Source organism: Parasteatoda tepidariorum, chromosome 7 (assembly GCF_982258835.1).
Source record: "Parasteatoda tepidariorum strain Cologne lab strain chromosome 7, Ptep-v5.0, whole genome shotgun sequence".
NCBI classification, from domain to species: Eukaryota; Metazoa; Arthropoda; class Arachnida; order Araneae; family Theridiidae; genus Parasteatoda; species Parasteatoda tepidariorum.
This window is the reverse complement of record NC_141761.1, coordinates 25,311,148-25,330,217: the sequence shown is the minus strand read 5'-3', so window position 1 is coordinate 25,330,217 and position 19,070 is coordinate 25,311,148. Positions and strand designations below refer to the sequence as shown.

Below are 19,070 nucleotides of genomic sequence, written 5' to 3'. Positions count from 1 at the left end.
TTTTTACAGTGAAAATATAGCTCAACGGAAAGTGACTCTCTTTCTTTTAATGCATTTACTTGAGAAGAAGTGAAGTGATAAATGCGATTTGCGACATTTTCTCTCTGTTTATTAGGTGAAGCAGTAAATATTTTACAAATTTTGCAATTAATTACTATTTTTTACTTTATTTTTGATCATCACTTACTGCAGATACATTATAATTGGTGAAAGGTAACAGATTCATTTACTAAATAAATGGCCGAAGCAGTAGCTGAAGAATATCGATCATCCTTAGCAGATCTGAATTTCAACAGTAAACCTCATATAAATATGTTAACTATGCTTGCAGAGGACAATGTTCAATATGCTTCCTTGATTGTAGATACTATTGTCAATCATATAAAATCGGTATGTTTTTTTACAATGTATGTTTTTTTTCCATTTGTTTTTAACCATGTTCTTGACGATATTCGTTACAATATTGCTCTTACATATCTATTAATAAACCAAAGCATTTCCCGATTTTGTGATTTTTAACATGCTTAAAAAAATATTTCTTTTATGAGAAAGACTAAACCTAGCATTAATAAATATCCCCCTCCAAGCTTCTATCACAAGCACAAGATAAGTACTGTTACGACTTCTAACATGAAAAAAAAAAAAAAAAACGTGCAATTTCTGTTATTACTCACTAAAAAACTAATATTTGAAAACTCAACAAAAGTAATCTTGTTAACCACAAATTAATAGATTCTAATATTTGTTTGAAGTATGTGCATACTAAATAACACATCTATGTTATCATAGCTCATATTCTGTGAAATAATTACGGCATGGTGTATATGTAATCTATAAATGATAATATGATGGATAAAGGTGCATTTTGCATAGCTGGACGTAAGTGATTTGTCGTGGCTGAATTGTCAGGGCAGTAAATTGATTTTAAATTATCTACTACATTTGTACTAGCATAGTACATGCATATAGAGGTTTTCCCAGAGGTATGCCCATAGTTGGTCTGCTGCAGATAACAGAAATCTTCCGAAGAACTTTCCCTAATTTATAGGTTTGTTGTTGATTGTTCTCAGTTTTAGGTACTGGCCATTTTATTTAAATCATTTGTACTTCAACATTACCAGAAAAAATAGATGCTTAATGTTGCCAAAAGAAACTTAGATTGGACAGTTAACTCAAAAGTGACGAAAAATATTTTCAGTACTAATTGAATTCAGAACTGAAAAAGGCTGACTTGAAATTTTTTCTTGTAAGTTTTAGTTAATGAATTAAGAAGTTAAAAATATAAGTTTGTTATTTAATAACATTGTGCAATTAAATAACATTCATCTAATTCAACGGAATCATTCTTAAAGTTATTGCATGCAATTGAGTGCAGGGGCCTGTGCAGGCGGAATTTACTACCGTTTAGCGGTACCTTCACAAATTTAACTTTAGGAAAACCGGTAGTTTCACAAAATACTTTTTCTTAAAATTTTATTTCTGTTGATTTTTTAATATAATTTTTAATTTTTAACAAATTATATCTAAATTTTCACAAAATAGGTACCTTTTAGAAAAACCTAGACAGATCCCTGGAGTGTAAAATATCGTCACTTTAGTCTGATCCATATTTTATTAAAAAAATAACTATTATAAAATTATGCATTAGAAGTTGTAGTTTGAGAATGGGCTTCACCAAACTTTTGCAAAAACTGAAAGTGATATCTCTAATCAACCTCATTCTTTATAGATTGCCTTTTTGAGATGCTTAGATTTTTCGTTTCAAGTTTGTTTTCAATTAAAATAATAAAAATGTCTTAAATAAAGACAAACTGAAGCTTTATTTTAATTTTTTTTTTAATTAAAAATTACTTAAAATTTATTGGTTTAAAAATAATAATAAAACTGTAACGAAATATTTTACATACATGCATTAAAAATTGAAAGTAAGAAAAAAAAAAGTAAAAAACTAACCAATGAAATGTTCACTTTAGTAAAACATGTTTTAAATTATTTGTTGAAAAAAAGACGTAATGTGCTTTTGAAACACCGGTAGACAAAATAGTAAAGTTGTATTAACTAATGTTCAATATCTATACTTAATAAATGTAAAAATAAATTAAATTTTTTTCACTTATTCATTATTACTATTGTTTTGTTTTTTTAATAAAATGGACTGGAGATTTATTTGTTTAAAAATGATGCTGACTATCTAACAAATTATGAAGCAAACAAGTAGTGAAAAAACTTTAAGTACTATTGTTAAATTATTCAAAAGAGTAAAATGTTTCTTTACTTTTTGTTTAATCAAAAAAAAATTGTTTTAACTAAAAGCCAAATTAAAAAAAAAAAACACAAAATTTGTTTTAATTTTTTATAATTAAAAACGACTGAGGATTTATTGATTTAAAAAAACTAACTTTTTATAACAAGTTAAATATGAAATACCCCGATTGAATCATATAGCTTAAAATGAAAAGTAATAATTTAAAAAAATCAATAAAGAATCTTTTTTTTTATTCATATTTTCTTTTCACCAGTAGATTGAGTTCGGAACGAAAATTTAAGATAACAGCAATTGCTTAGCGATCACAAAGTAACAGTAGGTCTACTAAAAGTAATTGACAAGAATCCACAGCTCTTTCTAGGCAGGGTAAGCAAGGCACAGCACCCTGCTGCCTTTTTAGTCAAAAGAATCCACCCTGTTGCCCCTGAAGTAAATTAGTGTCGTGATGTAATAGACTCCATATTCTTTTTGCCCTTTCTTGCCCAACCCTTCTTTATTTTTCCCTCAAACTCTACAATAGATTTCTTAGACTTTTGTTATTTTCAACTCTTTTTATTTAGTTTGTCAATGCTGTCAATACATAGATTTATATGGGAAAAGAAAAATAGCAATCACACCCCCTTGTTGCACAGTTACTTCCACTATCATTAAATCATAATTATTATTAATCATTTTAATTATTAAATCATAACTAAAGACACTTTAGACTTACATTTATTATTTTATTAATATATGCATGCATTTCAAATAAATTACTAAGCTAATTAGCTCATTAACTCGATATATATGTTAATTTATTAATAAGAATTAGTAATTAATATGATTGCTGTGCTACTTTTAAAAAAGTAAAAAAATATTTCTTTTACTAATTGACAATGTTTTTTAATGGAACCTGTAAAGCCCATAGAAAGAAATTAATACCTTTTTAGAATAATAATGCCCCTTTTTTAAACTTTTGCACCCTGCCTAGAATGAGCTCTGAGAATCGTTAAATCCCGACGGACAAAAAAAAAAGTGGTGAAATCATGCACATCGAGACGATCGATAAATAGCAAATCTCACTGAAAATAATGTTCGAGAAGCGTTGAATCTCAACAGAATAGCACGGCGATCGCAAGGTATACAATAACGTAAGTCCCACTGAAAATAATCTTGAAGAAACATAAAATCCCAAAGACAAAAATCTCGGATAAAGATACTATGCATAGCATTCTATATTTCTGATTCAATTCGCTCTTCATCATTCAACATCTCCACAGCTAGATGAAATCAAAATCATCTTCGTCAGCGCGGTAACAGTGTTAGGGTATGCAAAGATCCTCGCATGTTATATCGTTAAACCGCGAACTTTGTCTTGTACCTGCGGCTTAAACCAGATTTCTGATGCATCGCCTAAAACAAAGGTCATTATATCGGCCTGCCGTTATGTGTGCTAAATCGATATTTCGCCATACATTGATTTATCGCCCAGTCCTATCTATTCGGCACCTTCGCGATTGTAGTTAGCGCAACCGATCAACGTCACAATACGGAAATTTTTCCTTTTACCTTGGTTTGATGTTATGATGACATTTCTTATTTAACAGTGTTTTATAATTAAAATTAGTATGCTATATCTTAACTTAGTAATAAATGAAATGTGATTATGATATTTTAATAGTTCTTTATATAATTACGAAGAACGGTTTTACTTTACTAATTTATGTGAAGTATTAAAGGACTGTAGTTCTTTTAATTTCTTAAGAAATTCGTTCAATTTATTTTTCTTTAATTAATGCTGTTATTTAAATTATATTGTAATTATAAACTGATAAACAAATTTTTTTAATATCTGATATTTATTTTTAAAAAGAGTTTCTTTGTGGAAGAAACTTGTGATAGCTGTTTTTACTGATCTTTTTTTATTATTATTATCCATGGAGTATATTTTCAATTAACAACATTTTTGTTCATATTCTTTATAAGCTTTCTTATTAAAGCTAAAAATATATCTCTGTTTGCCATAATAAAGTAATTATTGTCTTATTGTTTCGTGCCATCTTATTACATACAAAATGATGTATTAATTTTAATAAGCAAAGAAATTTCTGGTGTGTTTGTGTAAAATTTATAAAAGTTGCACAGTAGAGAACCGATTATCCGGAACGATTGGGACCATCGCGATGCCGGCTAACTGATTTTTCCGGTTTTCTGAATCACTAAAAAATGCCGTTTTTTTAATGTTTATAAAATGAAACTGAAAAATTATTTTGAAATAGTTTTAGAAATAATAAAAAATGATAAATAATAATAGACTTAAGTTTAAATAAGGAAAGAAATTATGAAATAAAAATTATATACAGGCTTATATATGTTATTAATGTTATTTTTAACATTAATAACATATATAAGCTATTTGTGCTTATGTGAGATTCGTCTACAAACGGCTTTTGATCCTTTCTCTAAATCAGTTCTTTTGTCAACTCGATACGCCGTACACTCTAAATAACAAAATGGGCTCAAAATCTTGCAGGGAAAAAAAAACTTTTTTAATGGAAGAAAATTAATTTCCAGTTATCTGGTTTTCTGATTTCCGGATAAGAGGTTCTGCACTGTATTAGTATTCAGAGTTGAAGATAATTCAAAATTTCTATTTAGCTATTACTAGTTATTATTAGCCAGCAGCTCATTCGTATTCAGATGTTCAGTTTGAAAAAAAAATCTGTCTGAACTACATGAGCTACTGTCCAGGCGCATACTTTTTTTTTTAATACAAGCCAGGGGTCTGTTTAGAAGAAATTTGGGTCCGTTAACGGACCCTTCACAAAATATCTTTTCATAAAAACGGACCCTTCACAAAATATTTTAACTTAAAAACGGACCCTTCACAAAATAATTTATCTCTTAATCGGACCCTTCACAAATTTTTTAACATCATTATTATTTTCTTAATCGAATAAACCCTTTCCAGGGCAGAAAACAAGAAAGATGGATGTAAACGCATTAAGTTTTGTCTTCGGCTGACGATTCTTCCATTATTCGTCCGAAATTAATATTCTGCTTTCAGCAGTATAGGCTAAATACCAAATATTTGTATGTTGCATCTCTAATTTAGAAGCAGCAATTTCTGTTTATTTTTGAAAAACTATTTTTTTTAATTATAATTTTACAGTGCCGAGCATAATCTTGTGTCTATTTACAATTTAACAACTGCTTGAAAAAGTTTTTTGCAATAACCGGACTCTATTTGTACAAATTCATAAAAGCGGACCCTGGTTGAAGGAATGTGAGTAATTTTTTCACAATTTCACGAAAACCGGACCTTTCACAAATTGTCTGGACAGCCCCTGTTTACAGTGTTGAGCATAATCTTGTATGTCTTTACTATTTAAAAACTCGTTGAAAAAGTTTTTTTGCAATAACGGACCCTATTTGCACAAATTCACAAGAGCGGACCCTGGTTGAAAAAATGTGACTTAACGTTTATTTTATATTCACAAATTACGAGTCATTTTTTCACAATTTTACGAAAACGGACCTTTCACAAAATGTCTGGACAGACCCCTGCAAGCACTGAACCCCACTAAGCTTTTGGTCAAGCACATAAGCATGTCTTATGGTTACGATCATCTGCTTAAGCATATCTATAAACAGGGTGGCCACCCACCTGGAAAACCTTGAAAACCTGGAATTATCAGGGAATTTTTTTATACTGGAAAAAACCTGGAAATATCAGGGAAATTTGGATAAAAACCTGGAAAAATCAGGGAATTTTAAAGAAAAGCTGGAAATTTTTCTTTGATAATTTTTTTAATTTCACTAATTTAAATTATTTACTAATTTTCTTAATTTAAATTATTTAATCCATTATACCCACTTTTTTTAAACGGAAATGTATCGCCAAACAGTTGAAATATCATCAACTTAGCTATACTTTGCTTGCATCAAAATTTGCTCCATTACAGCTCTGTTAAACTAGAATGCCACATAAAATTCTCACACAGTTGCTAAACGAATGTAGAAACCTTTGACTGCTATGGGACTGTGCAATTTAGGCAAGATTCTGGTGGGGGTGGAAAAAGGGATTAGGATATTAGCTTCTTTTTTTTTTTAAATTCTCTCCTTGGGCTGAATCCATTTATGGCTCAACTTTGTTCCAATGCTTTGGTGGTAATTTTTTTTTCTATTTTGACAAAATGTTTTTGTATTTTTAACTTTATAAAATTCTCCAAAAATTAGTTGGTTATAATTTAATAATAGATTTTATATCGCAGTCTTTTCTGAAAGCTTTTCTACTCCCAATCAAAGAAATCTGAATTATTTTTCTCAGCAAACCAACCAATCATACATTTTTTTACAATCGCTAACAGCAATGTTTGTCGACAAATCGTTACAATTGTTGCATTAATGCTAATTTTTTCTATTTCATTTTAACCTTTTATAACATATTTTAATTTTAAAAAAAATATTTTTTTAAGAACCAACTATATATTTATATTTAATTTTACTCTTTTGTTGGTCAATATGATTTTTGATTCGATATTTTGTACCAAAACATTAAAAAATAAATTTAAAAAAATCTTGAAAATTGTCAAAATAAATTATTTTTTTCAAGATGATATGTTAAAAAAATAACATTTTGAATAAAATATTTTATAATATCGACACTTTTCTTGTACACATCCTATACTTTATATGAAAAAAGAAACAAAAACCTGGAAATTTTATGATTTTTATCTGGAAAACCTGGAAAAATCAGGGAAATTTGAAATCGGATTTGAGTGGCCACCCTGATAAACTACCCTATGCAAATAATAAATTTTTCTTCTGCTCTCGATGAAGATAATATTTATATTACTAAATCCATCTTTTACTCAACAGGTACCTCCAGATTTAAAACTTCCTAGCCTCTATTTAGTGGATTCAATTATGAAGAATATTGGTGGAAAATATATTGCTCAATTTAGCAAACATATGATAGAACTTTTCAGCTCAGTTTTTGAAAAGGTTTGATGAGTATACTTTTCTTAAAATTATTTTTTATAATGAAAGTGTATGATAAGTGAATGAATGCTATTTTGTGTGTGAAATTTTGCCTCTCTTAAATTTAGAATATTTTTGAAGTTTTGTTTTTATTCATATTTAATATCAATTAATATTATTATATTACTATTATATACTTTTTCACTTTAAATTATATTTTAATTACATTTATTACATAGCTTTATTGTTTTTATTTTGTTTGTTTAAAGTTAAACTGTTTAGCGTATAGTGAAGTTACTATGATTTCTTTTGCATTTTCTATTGAAACATTTGTAAAATTAACACCAAATATATTATATAAATCACCAATTATATAAATTACAGTAGAACCTCAATTGCCAGAATCTCTTTCACCTGAATATTTCTCTTAACTAAAACAGGATTTGTTGCTGTCTTAATATTTTGCCTTTACTTGTTTCAATTTTTCGTTTGCTTTTTCTCCTGATATTTCAGCTTTTTGTGAATGTTCAAAACATCCTATTTTCTTTGGGTACTGATGCAAATTTTAAATTAATCAGTTTAAAGATAATAATATCATAAAATTTTTAAATAATGAATTGAGGGATCATCAACTAAGTTATTTTGAACAAAAATAACTAGCAGCATATTCATTTTTGCAATGTTTTCATTCCCAGATTATGAAAACCCTATTTTAAAATTATTTGATTAAGAATGTCTTGAACTCAAGTTCAAATTTTTAAAAAAATGCTGATATGAAGGAATATTAACTGGATATTTTTTTAAAGGCATATTACTATAAATACTTTCATCTATTCATCTCAGGCTTTGAGATCAATATCTTGCTATATATGCTTCTTTAATAAAATTTTACTGAAAATTGTAAACTTTCTGTTTTTTAAATAAAGTAATTTTTAAATTATTTCTTTTTCTATGATTACCTTTTTTCTATTTCCCTTTTTATCGACTCAGGGGAACCCCGTGAGATTTTCTTCAGAAACTGAGGATTTGCTCCAGGAAATTATAATAATTGCTCCCGGTTTTCTCAATGCGTACAATAAAATCTGAAAAACCTTAACAATTTGGCATTTTCTTAGACATTGCCTTTTTATTCCTTTTTACATTTACTTCTAAGATTTTATCTTATATTTTACTATATGATTACACATAATATGATTGCCCATAGTATTTTATTATCCACAATGTGCAAAATTTTGTTTGAAATTTTTGCAAAGTCCAAAATTATTGTTAAAATATGTAACATGTTGTAAAAAAAGTAATTCATTACAAATTTTTCCACTTAGAAACTACAATAAAAATTATTACGATCCCTGTGGCAGAATTTTTTCGAGCTTTCTGCGACAAACCTCTCTAGTGAAAATATCTTTCTGCAAGATACTTTTAATAATAACAAATATAAAAGTTATTAATTTAAAGTAACAAAAGAGTAGACATTAAAAAAAAAGAAATCGGATAGAATAAAATAATTTTTTAAACTGAATATGTAATATTTTTTTCATTCTAATATTATGACCGATATTCTCGCATTTTGTGGAGATAAAACACACTAATTATTTCCTTCTTCGCATTTTGTATAAAATCACACAAAAAAAAGTCGTGAAATCTGTAACAGTAACTACCGAAAAAAAGGCAAAATCACACAACTCTTCAAAAAGGGTTTCATACTAAATAGTGTGATACTAAATTATTGTTTTCATTTCGAGATTCAGTTGTTGTAATATATAATATCGTATTAAAAATATGGGATTTTAAAAACTATGTGGAAATCAATAATAATAACTGCATATAGACCGGAAATATCTGCAGAAAAGAAAACGAAATTTTTTTACTTCATTACTCTTTATTTTTCATTATTCTCAAATAATAATAGAAAAACTCACAAGCATTTTTTCCCACTCCGATGAGCAAGAAAGGCATCTTTTGAATATAAATCTTAAAAAAAGATCAAATCTTTTGAAAATTTCTGCAGAAAAGAAAAACCAAAATTTTTTACTTCCTGAAGAAAAAATCTTTCTACAAGAACTCTACAATGTTCTGCGACAATGACGCTGTGTCGCCACGATTCTGCCACGGGGATTACGATTAACTTCTTTATTTACCACTTAAACTCAAACAATTATTCACATTTTTTAAACGTTAATGGCACACCTACCATTGTTAATGTTTTGAAAAATCATTGTAGTTTCTTCAGCTTAAACTAATTCTTCGCATAAGGTTTGAATTAAAATTCTGTTTTAAAAAATCACAATTTATTGCATTTTTAGTCAACTTCTCATAGTCAGCAGGAGAAATAAAAAGCTACTGCTGAACCATCAGACACAATGTAATGTCATTTCATCATCCTAATTTCATCACTGTCCTATTGTTTAATAAAAAGCACCGCAATCAAGAATCGATATCTTTAATTTATTCAGGCATTTTATATTTTTAAAGAACTTTAACATATTCTCCAGAATGTATATATACTCTTTTTATTTTTATTTTCATTTCAGTATATTAATTGTAAAAACATATTGCATTAAGATAATTGACTTTCTAATATATCTCATTGTATAGATAATTAATTTTACCTGACCTTTTAGAAGGTTTTAAATTATTTTAAGAATGTTTTTTCCAAAAGTATTATTGTTTATGAAAATAAACTTTTAGGTCACTGAATGTACTATACTAATTAATTAGTAATGAACTAAAATTCCTATTTATGTTATCTCTAGTTTAAAATGTAGGTATCATATAATTATTTTCAAAAAAATTGAATCTTGTCTTCAAGATTTAGGCACCTAATGATGAATTAGTCATCTAGATTTTGTTTAAAATTAAATATAAATTTTTTAAACTGAAATTCTTGTTATTTTGTTATGTTTTATTAAATATATAATATCTATAAATTTTTCTATTTTATTTAAGGGATTATTTTATTAATTCTATTTTATTAAGGGATTATCTATTTTATTTAATTTAGCAATAACTGATTTAAGTAGATTATCAATTGTATTTTATTTTGTAATGAAGATTTAATCTATTGCTTTTTATTAAATCAGTTATATTGCCTGGGGCAGTTTAAATGTTATTTTTATATAAAACCTGTAAAACTTAGGCAGTTATTTTATGTGATTTTAATAGATTTTAGAGGCAAAATGTTAATTATTTGACACTGTGCATTTAACATAATCTTGTCTTTTTTATCATATGGATTTTATTTGTTGTAATTATTACGAAATAAAATTTACCTCCTTACATTTGTGTGTTTTCATTTTTAATTTATTTCACATTTTAAATTGTGTGAGTTTTAAATTTTTTTATTTGTGTTAGATGCTGCAAATAATTTATGTATTTCACAGACTGAAAATATATTCTGTTTTCTTTTCCTTTTTTTTTCTTACCTAAGCAAAAGAAATTTCAAACATTTAATTTCATGCTAACTGCCTTTCATTTACAGTTGAACTTAGTTGACAATCGAGTTCAATTTCTTATTGACTTTCTGAAATTTTTCTTCAGACGAAATCCGGCATCAGATATTTTAATTTATCTATTTAAAACGGTTCTGCGATTTTCTTTGTTCTTGTCAATGAGGTTCTTTTGTATTTCTTAAAATAATTTAAATGACATCAGTATTTGTGACATGCTTGTTTTTATGTGTTTTGCAAATATGAGGTGTTTGGTTTCAAAACCAGCGTAGTGTATTTTCAGAATTATACATGTATGTGGATTGAAATCTTTGTAATTTATTTGGTCTTAATCCATTTTGATATCAGTCGTAGCATATCAATGTTTAATTTTTTCTTTAAACTTTAAAAAATAAAAGAATAAAGTTGTGTTTGTTAAAAGTTTAAAAAGACAACATGAGTATCAGACATATGAAGTTCAAGGAATAGTAAACTAAAAAATTCAGCCTTTTAATTATGCTTAAGAAAATTGGGTAACCCCAATGTTCATCTGCTTACAGTTTTCTGATTTCAACAAGAATTTGTTAAAGATATATTCTTGCGGTGATAAAAGAAAAAAAAGAAGTCCTAAATATATTATCAGTCACATTGTCTCGTAGATAAATTGGGCACTAGACATCCAAAATTGCATACATGTACTGTTTGATGCTCATTGAATTTTTTTTAAATTTTGTCGAAATGTTTTTTTTGTTGTTTGTTTTGTTACAAAAACAAAAAAATAAAACAATAATTTTAAAAATTCAAGTGTTCCTTGGGGTAAAAGGAAACCAAAAGCTTTTGTATTCAGCATTTTATTAAAGCTTAATATGCCAGACCATACCTGCAGAGTCTGCTGTTTTTTAACGCAGACTTATGTATTTTACGACTATCTCTTGTTTAACTGTATATTCTAAAATTTCTCCTTATTTCTTGAAGAAATTTTTAAAAAAAATTGGTTATAAAATATCCACTGATAGCAACAATAATTCTCTTATTCCTCAGCAGATGGTGCTATTGCCATTACTGCAGTATGTTGAGTGTTAATTGTTTAAGTCGAGCCATAATGGCTCAAGGGATTGAGAGTTTGCCTTCCAATGAGGTGAACCCAGGTTCAAATCCCAGCAGTGACTGGTCGGTACGAATTCCGCATCCAGATTGCACCAACCACAGTGCTGACATGAAATATCCTCAGTGGTACTAACATCACAGGTTAGTGTCCCCTTATAGCCAAGCTAACTATGGGTGGTTTTCGTGATTTTCCTCGCCATGTAACTCACATGTAACCATAAAAAAGTCCTACACAAAGGTAAATTTCTCCCAATGCTTGATCCAGGAGTTCCCTTGTCTTCAGGATTGGGTTCAAAATTACAAGCCTACGTAGTTGAACATCAGTAGCCGTAAGCCCAAATTTGGGTGGTTAGTAAAATCTCCGTTGTTTTATTTCTCCAATGTTGGCAGATATGCCAGAACATAAAGATGGACTCGTTTGGCGTTAATAGGTTATTAGTCTAAAAAACTATGTTTTTTTTAAAAATAATTTAGAATCAATCAAAAATTTCTGAAAATAAATACATTCTCTCATAGTTTGATAGTGTAAATGTTTTATTTGTACGTCACTTGTTCCTTTTTTTTTTAAAGAAAAATCTAATTAAAGTTCTATGTCAATATTTTTAAAGTATTTGATGTTATGAAAGTTTTATGATCGCAAATGACTGATAATTACGCAACCTATACTTAATAAGTGTTTCGATTGAGATCTTATTCTGTTATAAATTACTATTTTTATTGTCTGGGAAAACATTGAGGTTGTTGAAATTTTTTATGAGGTTAACTACAATTGTACACATTTATATGGAGTCTATTTTTATTTGAAAATAGTTGATGTCATAAATAGTTTCATAGGTAGTTTTTTTTATTTAATTTTACAAAACAGTTTAAGTTGTTGGCATGTGAACTTGATTTGTTTTGGGTTATTAGATTTATGATAGATAATAGCTATTAGAATGAATTTTAAAATTTTTTGTAGCTCAAGGGACCTTTTTTTTGTTAATTTGTGTTTTAACTTATTCAAACCAAGTGTGGCAAGTAAATGACTGAACTGTCCATGCCTCAACCATTATGCTTGGTTGGAAGAGTAGAAATAGAATGTTACTTTGTTCCTCTATCTAATAAATTTTAAAAAATTAATTTTATCCTTATTTGAGCAAGACATTGTAGTGTCGAAGTGCCGCTATCAGAGTGACTTACAAATCGAGCTGGCATTAATTTTAAATTCCTTATGAAATAAAAAATTATCCATTTGAATGTTTAAGTTGTTAAAGATGTTTTGAGATAATTTCATCTCAAATAATCAAATTTTTGAATGCTACAAGCAGTTATCTGAAGGTTGAAGATGGTCGTCCTGTGACTTCAAGAACTGATGAAAACAATTAATATAATTATGTGAGAAGATCAACATTTGAGTGTTTGACGAACATTGTCAGAGAGAAAATACGAAAAAGTTTCGCCAAAGACTTGAATGTGACGAAAGTTTGCTCTAAAGTGGTACCAAAAAACCTGACAAGCAAGCAAAAAAATGAAGAGGGAAAACATTTGCTCTGGCATGGAGTGCTTCACAGTGATGAAAGAAAGGTTTTTCAGTATGACCCAGAAACTAAATGACTGTCCATGCACTAGGAGACCCTCATATCACCAAGAACTACTAAGAAATATTAGAAAAATAGTGAGGTAAAAAAAAATGCCTTATTTGTGGAGGAACAGCTCCTGGATTTTGCTCCCAGACACCGCCCTGGCGGACAAATGCATTACTCAGCTTTGAACATGCAGTGTACTCATCACCAGATCTCGCACCCTGCGACTTCTACCTGTTTTCAAAAGTGAAAAGTGCAAAAAAGGGAACACATTTTCAATCTGTTAAAAAGGGGGAATTCAAAAATGGCAGGTTTTCTGAAAAAGGTGAGACCTAATGACCTGCAGCACTACTTTGAACAGTGGGAAATTCATATGCAGCGGTTTATTGATAGGGAAGGGAAGTTTGTTGGAGAGAACTAAAACGTATTTGTATAATGTTTCCAATAAAGCTAATTTTAAGAGTAGTCTGGTTCTTTAATTGTCACGCCTGTGCATTTTTTTTTGGGGGGGGATACTTAGTTTTCGTTATAATTTTGATTTCAGGCTGATTGATATTTAATTTTCATGTCCTATTGTTTTTTTTTCTTCTCTCATTTAACCATTTCTTAAAAGTTAGTTATTCTTCCATTTATAGCATTAAAAATATATTTCCCATTGAAAATACAATATGTGTTAGCTTAGTTTTAGGTTTAAATCATTGTTAAAGTTGTAGTGTTTGCAGACTTTTATGGCGTATAATTCTAGGACGGTTAAACTTTGATTGTTATTAGCTTTCATAAATTTTAAATATAAATATGATATTTTAGATGTAATGCTACTGTTACAATTTTATATCCTTTTACGAAGCATAATTTAGACACGATATGGTCTAATTTATCACAAATTTGTTAGTTAATTAGTAATAAAAATAATCAGAATTAAACCCCTGACATTGCATTCCTGAAACAGCATATTTTGCTTTTTCCTCAAGGCTTGCCTTGTTTTTGTTTCAGAGCAAATGTTACACTTTAGTCTATTAGTCACTTTCTAAGTTAATTTCTATGCTCTTATTGATCCACTAACAATGTTTTATGCACTTTGGGTAAAGCTATAAAATTTTCCTATCTGATTAACTGTAATTTTATTTTATAACTTGATTCTATCAAATCTTGACAGCATATTTTGCTTTTTCCTCAAGGCTTGCCTCGTTTTTGTTTCAGAGCAAATGTTACACTTTAGTCTATTAGTCACTTTCTAAGTTAATTTCTATGCTCTTATTGATCCACTAACAATGTTTTATGCACTTTGGGTAAAGCTATAAAATTTTCCTATCTGATTAACTGTAATTTTATTTTATAACTTGATTCTATCAACTCTTGACGTTTAATCCTAGGTTTGTTTTCATTGAACTACCAAACCAGTTCTATCTCTAATACCGCTGTTGCCTAATGTGTGATAAAAATTTAATTTTTTAAAAAAAGCCTAAAAACAGTGGAATATCATCATACTTATGTGATGTTAAGTTCAGATAAATAGTTCTGTTGTAATTTCTCCTGCAAAAGTATTTAAGTTGGTAGTCAACTGCTTGTGATATTTTTCTCACTAACAGTTCAGAAGAACATTTAAATCTTGCAAGTTTGCTCAAAGAAAACATGTGTTTTATTGTAACAAGATTTGAGTTACATCATGAGTTAATTAAAAATAAATTAATAAAGTAACTTTGCAATATGTTTATAAGCTGACAACTAAACCATCTATGAAAGAAAAATAATTTTTTTAGGGTACATTTATGGATGGCTAATTTTTCTGCTCCAAAACAATTTGGTTTTAGATGATTATTTTGTTTCACTATTAATTTTCAATGCATTTTGTTTAAAATCCGAAGAATGTATTTCAGGAAGAATATAGAACTGCAAAATAATTAAGTGTTATCATTTGTTTTAAGCTCTCTTTTTTATGTTCTCAAATCCTGATAAAAAAATATTCCATTCCAATGCCTGTTAAAACATAATACTTTCAAACATGAATAACTAATTTTCAAAATTTAGGAACTTAAAAATGTGTGTCTTAGAATAAATTGAAGCACTAATTTGAAATTGTTGCTACATAATTCTCTATAGCTAGTAAAACTTTTAACTGTAAAACAGTATTAAAGTGTGTCCCCTAAACCTAGAAACCTTTAAATCAACTCTTTAATTTATTTAGGTGATATAAACTGTACTTTTTGTCCCAAAAAGAGTGAAAAAACAAAAATGATTTTTTTAGGAGAAAGCTTGTAAAGATTTTCATTATGAGCAGACTAAATTGTTTTAAGGAAATATCAAACTATGCAATATTAAAAAAATAAAAACAAATTTAAAAGATTCTTTATATACTTGATTTGCATTGGATGAAGATAGACTTATAGCCCAAAAATTATAACAGCAAAACAATTTTAACTCAGCTAGCTTTAAAAAAAATTTTCTTTTTACTTTTTATTAAATTGCAAACAATTGAAAAATCAACTTAGTATACCCAAAACATGTCACTAAAGCTAAATTAAATTTCATTGTACATCTTTAAAATGTAAATTATGATTCTCTAATGATTTAATGTAGATAGAATTTATCTTTTGTTTGATGTTAAATTATTGTTTGTATCTTATGGCATGAAGAATCGCTGTAGTAATTAATTTTCTACTGTGATAAAAAGATTAAAGAGAATATAGAATCATATTTTTTAAAAACTTTTCTGCTATTTAAAACTTGATTGCTCAAAATAAGATGTTTGTGCAGCTGACAGCCAATAAACAAATATAAATGTGAATTTTTTTTCATCTTGTATCCAGATGGTTATTAATTTTTATTTCGCTTTTAAAAAGTAATCCATGCTTTCTTTTTTATTATTATTTTTGTAGAATAAATTTATTTCATTTTTAGTTAATTTTGAAAATTGTTCTAATTAGGAAATTTTTTCCTTTTTCTCTTGTTCTTATATTGTATTTCTAACTGCCAAAAATCTTGTTCATGGTCTGTTTGTTATCCTCTAAATTCATGTTTATTAATTTTGCAATTTATTGATTTAATGCTATTTAAATTCTTATTAAAGTACAAATATTTGTGTGATTGTTGTTTTCTTATTTTAAATACATTAACAATTACAATTTCTTATTTTAAATACATTTAGTAATTAGAATAGCATTTATCTGTACTTTTGAAATTTCTGCATTTATTTATAGAAGTATATCTCTGCAATGCATAATGTAAGTCAAGATTGTGTAATATATATATAATGTTTTTTATAAAACCCATAAATATTATTTCAGAATGTTGTTCATAATTTAGTGTGTGTCTTTAAAGTTTATAATGCATGCATTAATTATTCCATTAAGTACTTCCCTTTAAAATGTACAATGCAAATCAAGTTAATGTAATGTGTTAAAAAAAATTTTTTTTAACAAAAGCTATGAATAATATTGAAAGATGTTCTACTTTCCTTTTTTTTCATAATTTGATTTTTAATATTTAAATTCAATGTATTTTTTTGCTCCATCATAAATTGTCAATATGTGCTGCTAAATTATGTAAATTGGAAGGCAAACAATGTTTTAAAATTCCTTTTTGTGAACTTTTTTTTTATAAACAAGATATGTATGTAGTTTCAAAACTAACTTAATTCATTTTTAAGATCTGTTTTTATTATTGTTGTGAACTATTTTTATATTTAAAAAAAAATATGGCTGTATGACTGAACTTCAACTGAGACAAAGTACAATTGTTAATTTTTTTCTTCAAAAATTAATGAAACACGATTGTATCAAAGCCAGTTCTATCTACCCAATTCACTGATTTGCTTTTCACCATATCACCTGTATGCTATTTATTTGAAATATTCTTGGCAATGAAAATTATTGTAAAAACTTATGATTAAAAAAGAAAATCATAATTTATTCATTTTAAATTGCTTCTTTCTCAATTATTTCTTTAAACCAAAAAAATTTGATTGAAAAATTGAAATAAATCTCACTTATTACAAGGCAATTCCATGATAAAAAGACAACATAAAAAAAATAATAAACATTTAATCACATTTCTCCATAACAATTTCTTTAGCTTATTATTACTAGTTTAGATATAAAACTAAAAATTTTAGTTTTTAAGTATTTTGTAATAATAAAATAAAAAAATTATTAACATTTTTATATAGTTTGTATTTGTATCTTCAATCTCATGGAAATTGCGACATCAGTCACATGAGCTTTTTATCAATTTTCTACTTTCAATATGTCGTTTCATGTGTACTTTCAGTGTCTTTTGTTAATTTGAATTTTTTTTTTTTTTATAAATAAATTTAAAATAATAAATTTCATTATTACTTTTGGAAGAAAAAATGATGTATGATATGTTTTTCTCCTTGTCCTGTGTATGTAATGTCAGTCACATTTTATGTTTTTATTCTAAAACGGATATTTATAGTTTTCATCCCTTTTTCTTATGAGCATAATTGTATTAGGCTCTTAAAAAGCATCCCATATAATTTTAAAAATATATATATTAAATATTTATCAATGAAAAAAAGTTTTAAAAGTGGGAAAACCTATCAAAATGTAGTATCAGTCACCATGGAATTGTCTTGCATAAGTTTTGCTGTGTGTCATCATTTTTTAAAAATACATATATGCTTTTAATAATGTATAAATATTTATTATTGTTGGTTAATTCAAAAAAGGTATAAATACTTATTAATTTTATGATCATAATTTTTGTTATGTGTGTGTGTATATATATGTGTGTGTATCTGCTTCCTATTTATGATAAAAACTCCTAAAGTAAATTAAAAAATTGCTTGATTAAAGGTTCATCTGCTGCTCATCAAATGAGTTATTTTATTCGACCCATTAATGCACCATCTGGTAAAACACTACAGAATTTTTACCTTTAAGAAGGAGCAAGATAAGAGAAAGTGAATTTTTGAAATATCATAGAGCATCATTGATGTAGTAGTAATAGACTACTTTAAAATTTTTTATTCTTAAAATAGAATGCATACTATCTGCTTTTGTTTATTTATGATTTCTAGTTACGTTGAATAGTACGTAATTATTGTAGATATATCTTTATTTTCAATGTACAGTGTGCAAAAAATATATAAAAGGACCACCCTGAATAACTTTTGATCTAATGATTTTATCTTCACATTCTAGGACTCAATCTTAAGGGCTCAAGGGAATGATATCACTACACTTATTAATTTGCCTGTCTTGAATAGGCAAATTAAGTTTAGATGATATTTTAAGTTGCAAAATTTGGCACAAAACGTACTTTCTCTTTATAAGCATACCTTTTTCTCGCCAGATTCCGATTTCTGACCCTTAAAATATAAGGGGTTGCTGCAATCTGGGAAGTATGGTCCCAATAGTTTGATTAGGAGAGTATTTCAAAGTTTAGTCCGCTTCATATTAAATTTTTTGTGTGTATATTTTGCTATGTCTCGAGAACTTTTTAAGCGAATTGAAAATTTTTTGCACACAATTAGAAAGTTCGTTTTTTCAAAGACAATTACAGGCAAAAAATAACTTTTAGTGAATGTTTATTATTTTATTTAGTAATGGTTGTAAAAATTTTGAATTTTAAGATGTAAATTTTTTTGCATCATTTTTAAGGATATATTTTTATATGGCAAAATTTGAGCAAAAGCTTCTGAAAAGCTCCTGAGAAATTTAATTTTAAAAATGGTCAGAAATTTAAAATTCGATTTCTTAGGAACTATTCGATCGATTTTGCTCAAAC

At 27.4% G+C, this 19,070-nt stretch overlaps 1 protein-coding gene across 1 annotated transcript in view; it reads left to right on the top strand.

Moving 5' to 3' along the window:
• Positions 1 to 23: 23 nt before the first annotated feature.
• Positions 24 to 19,070, top strand: part of LOC107454988 (uncharacterized) — a 60,213-nt gene continuing 41,166 nt past the window's right edge. Inside the window, exons 1-2 of the mRNA XM_087167506.1 lie at positions 24 to 390; positions 7,127 to 7,252. Of these exons, the coding sequence (XP_087023632.1) occupies positions 238 to 390; positions 7,127 to 7,252 (279 nt within the window). The 5' untranslated portion in view covers positions 24 to 237. The remainder of the gene's footprint in view (positions 391 to 7,126; positions 7,253 to 19,070) is intronic.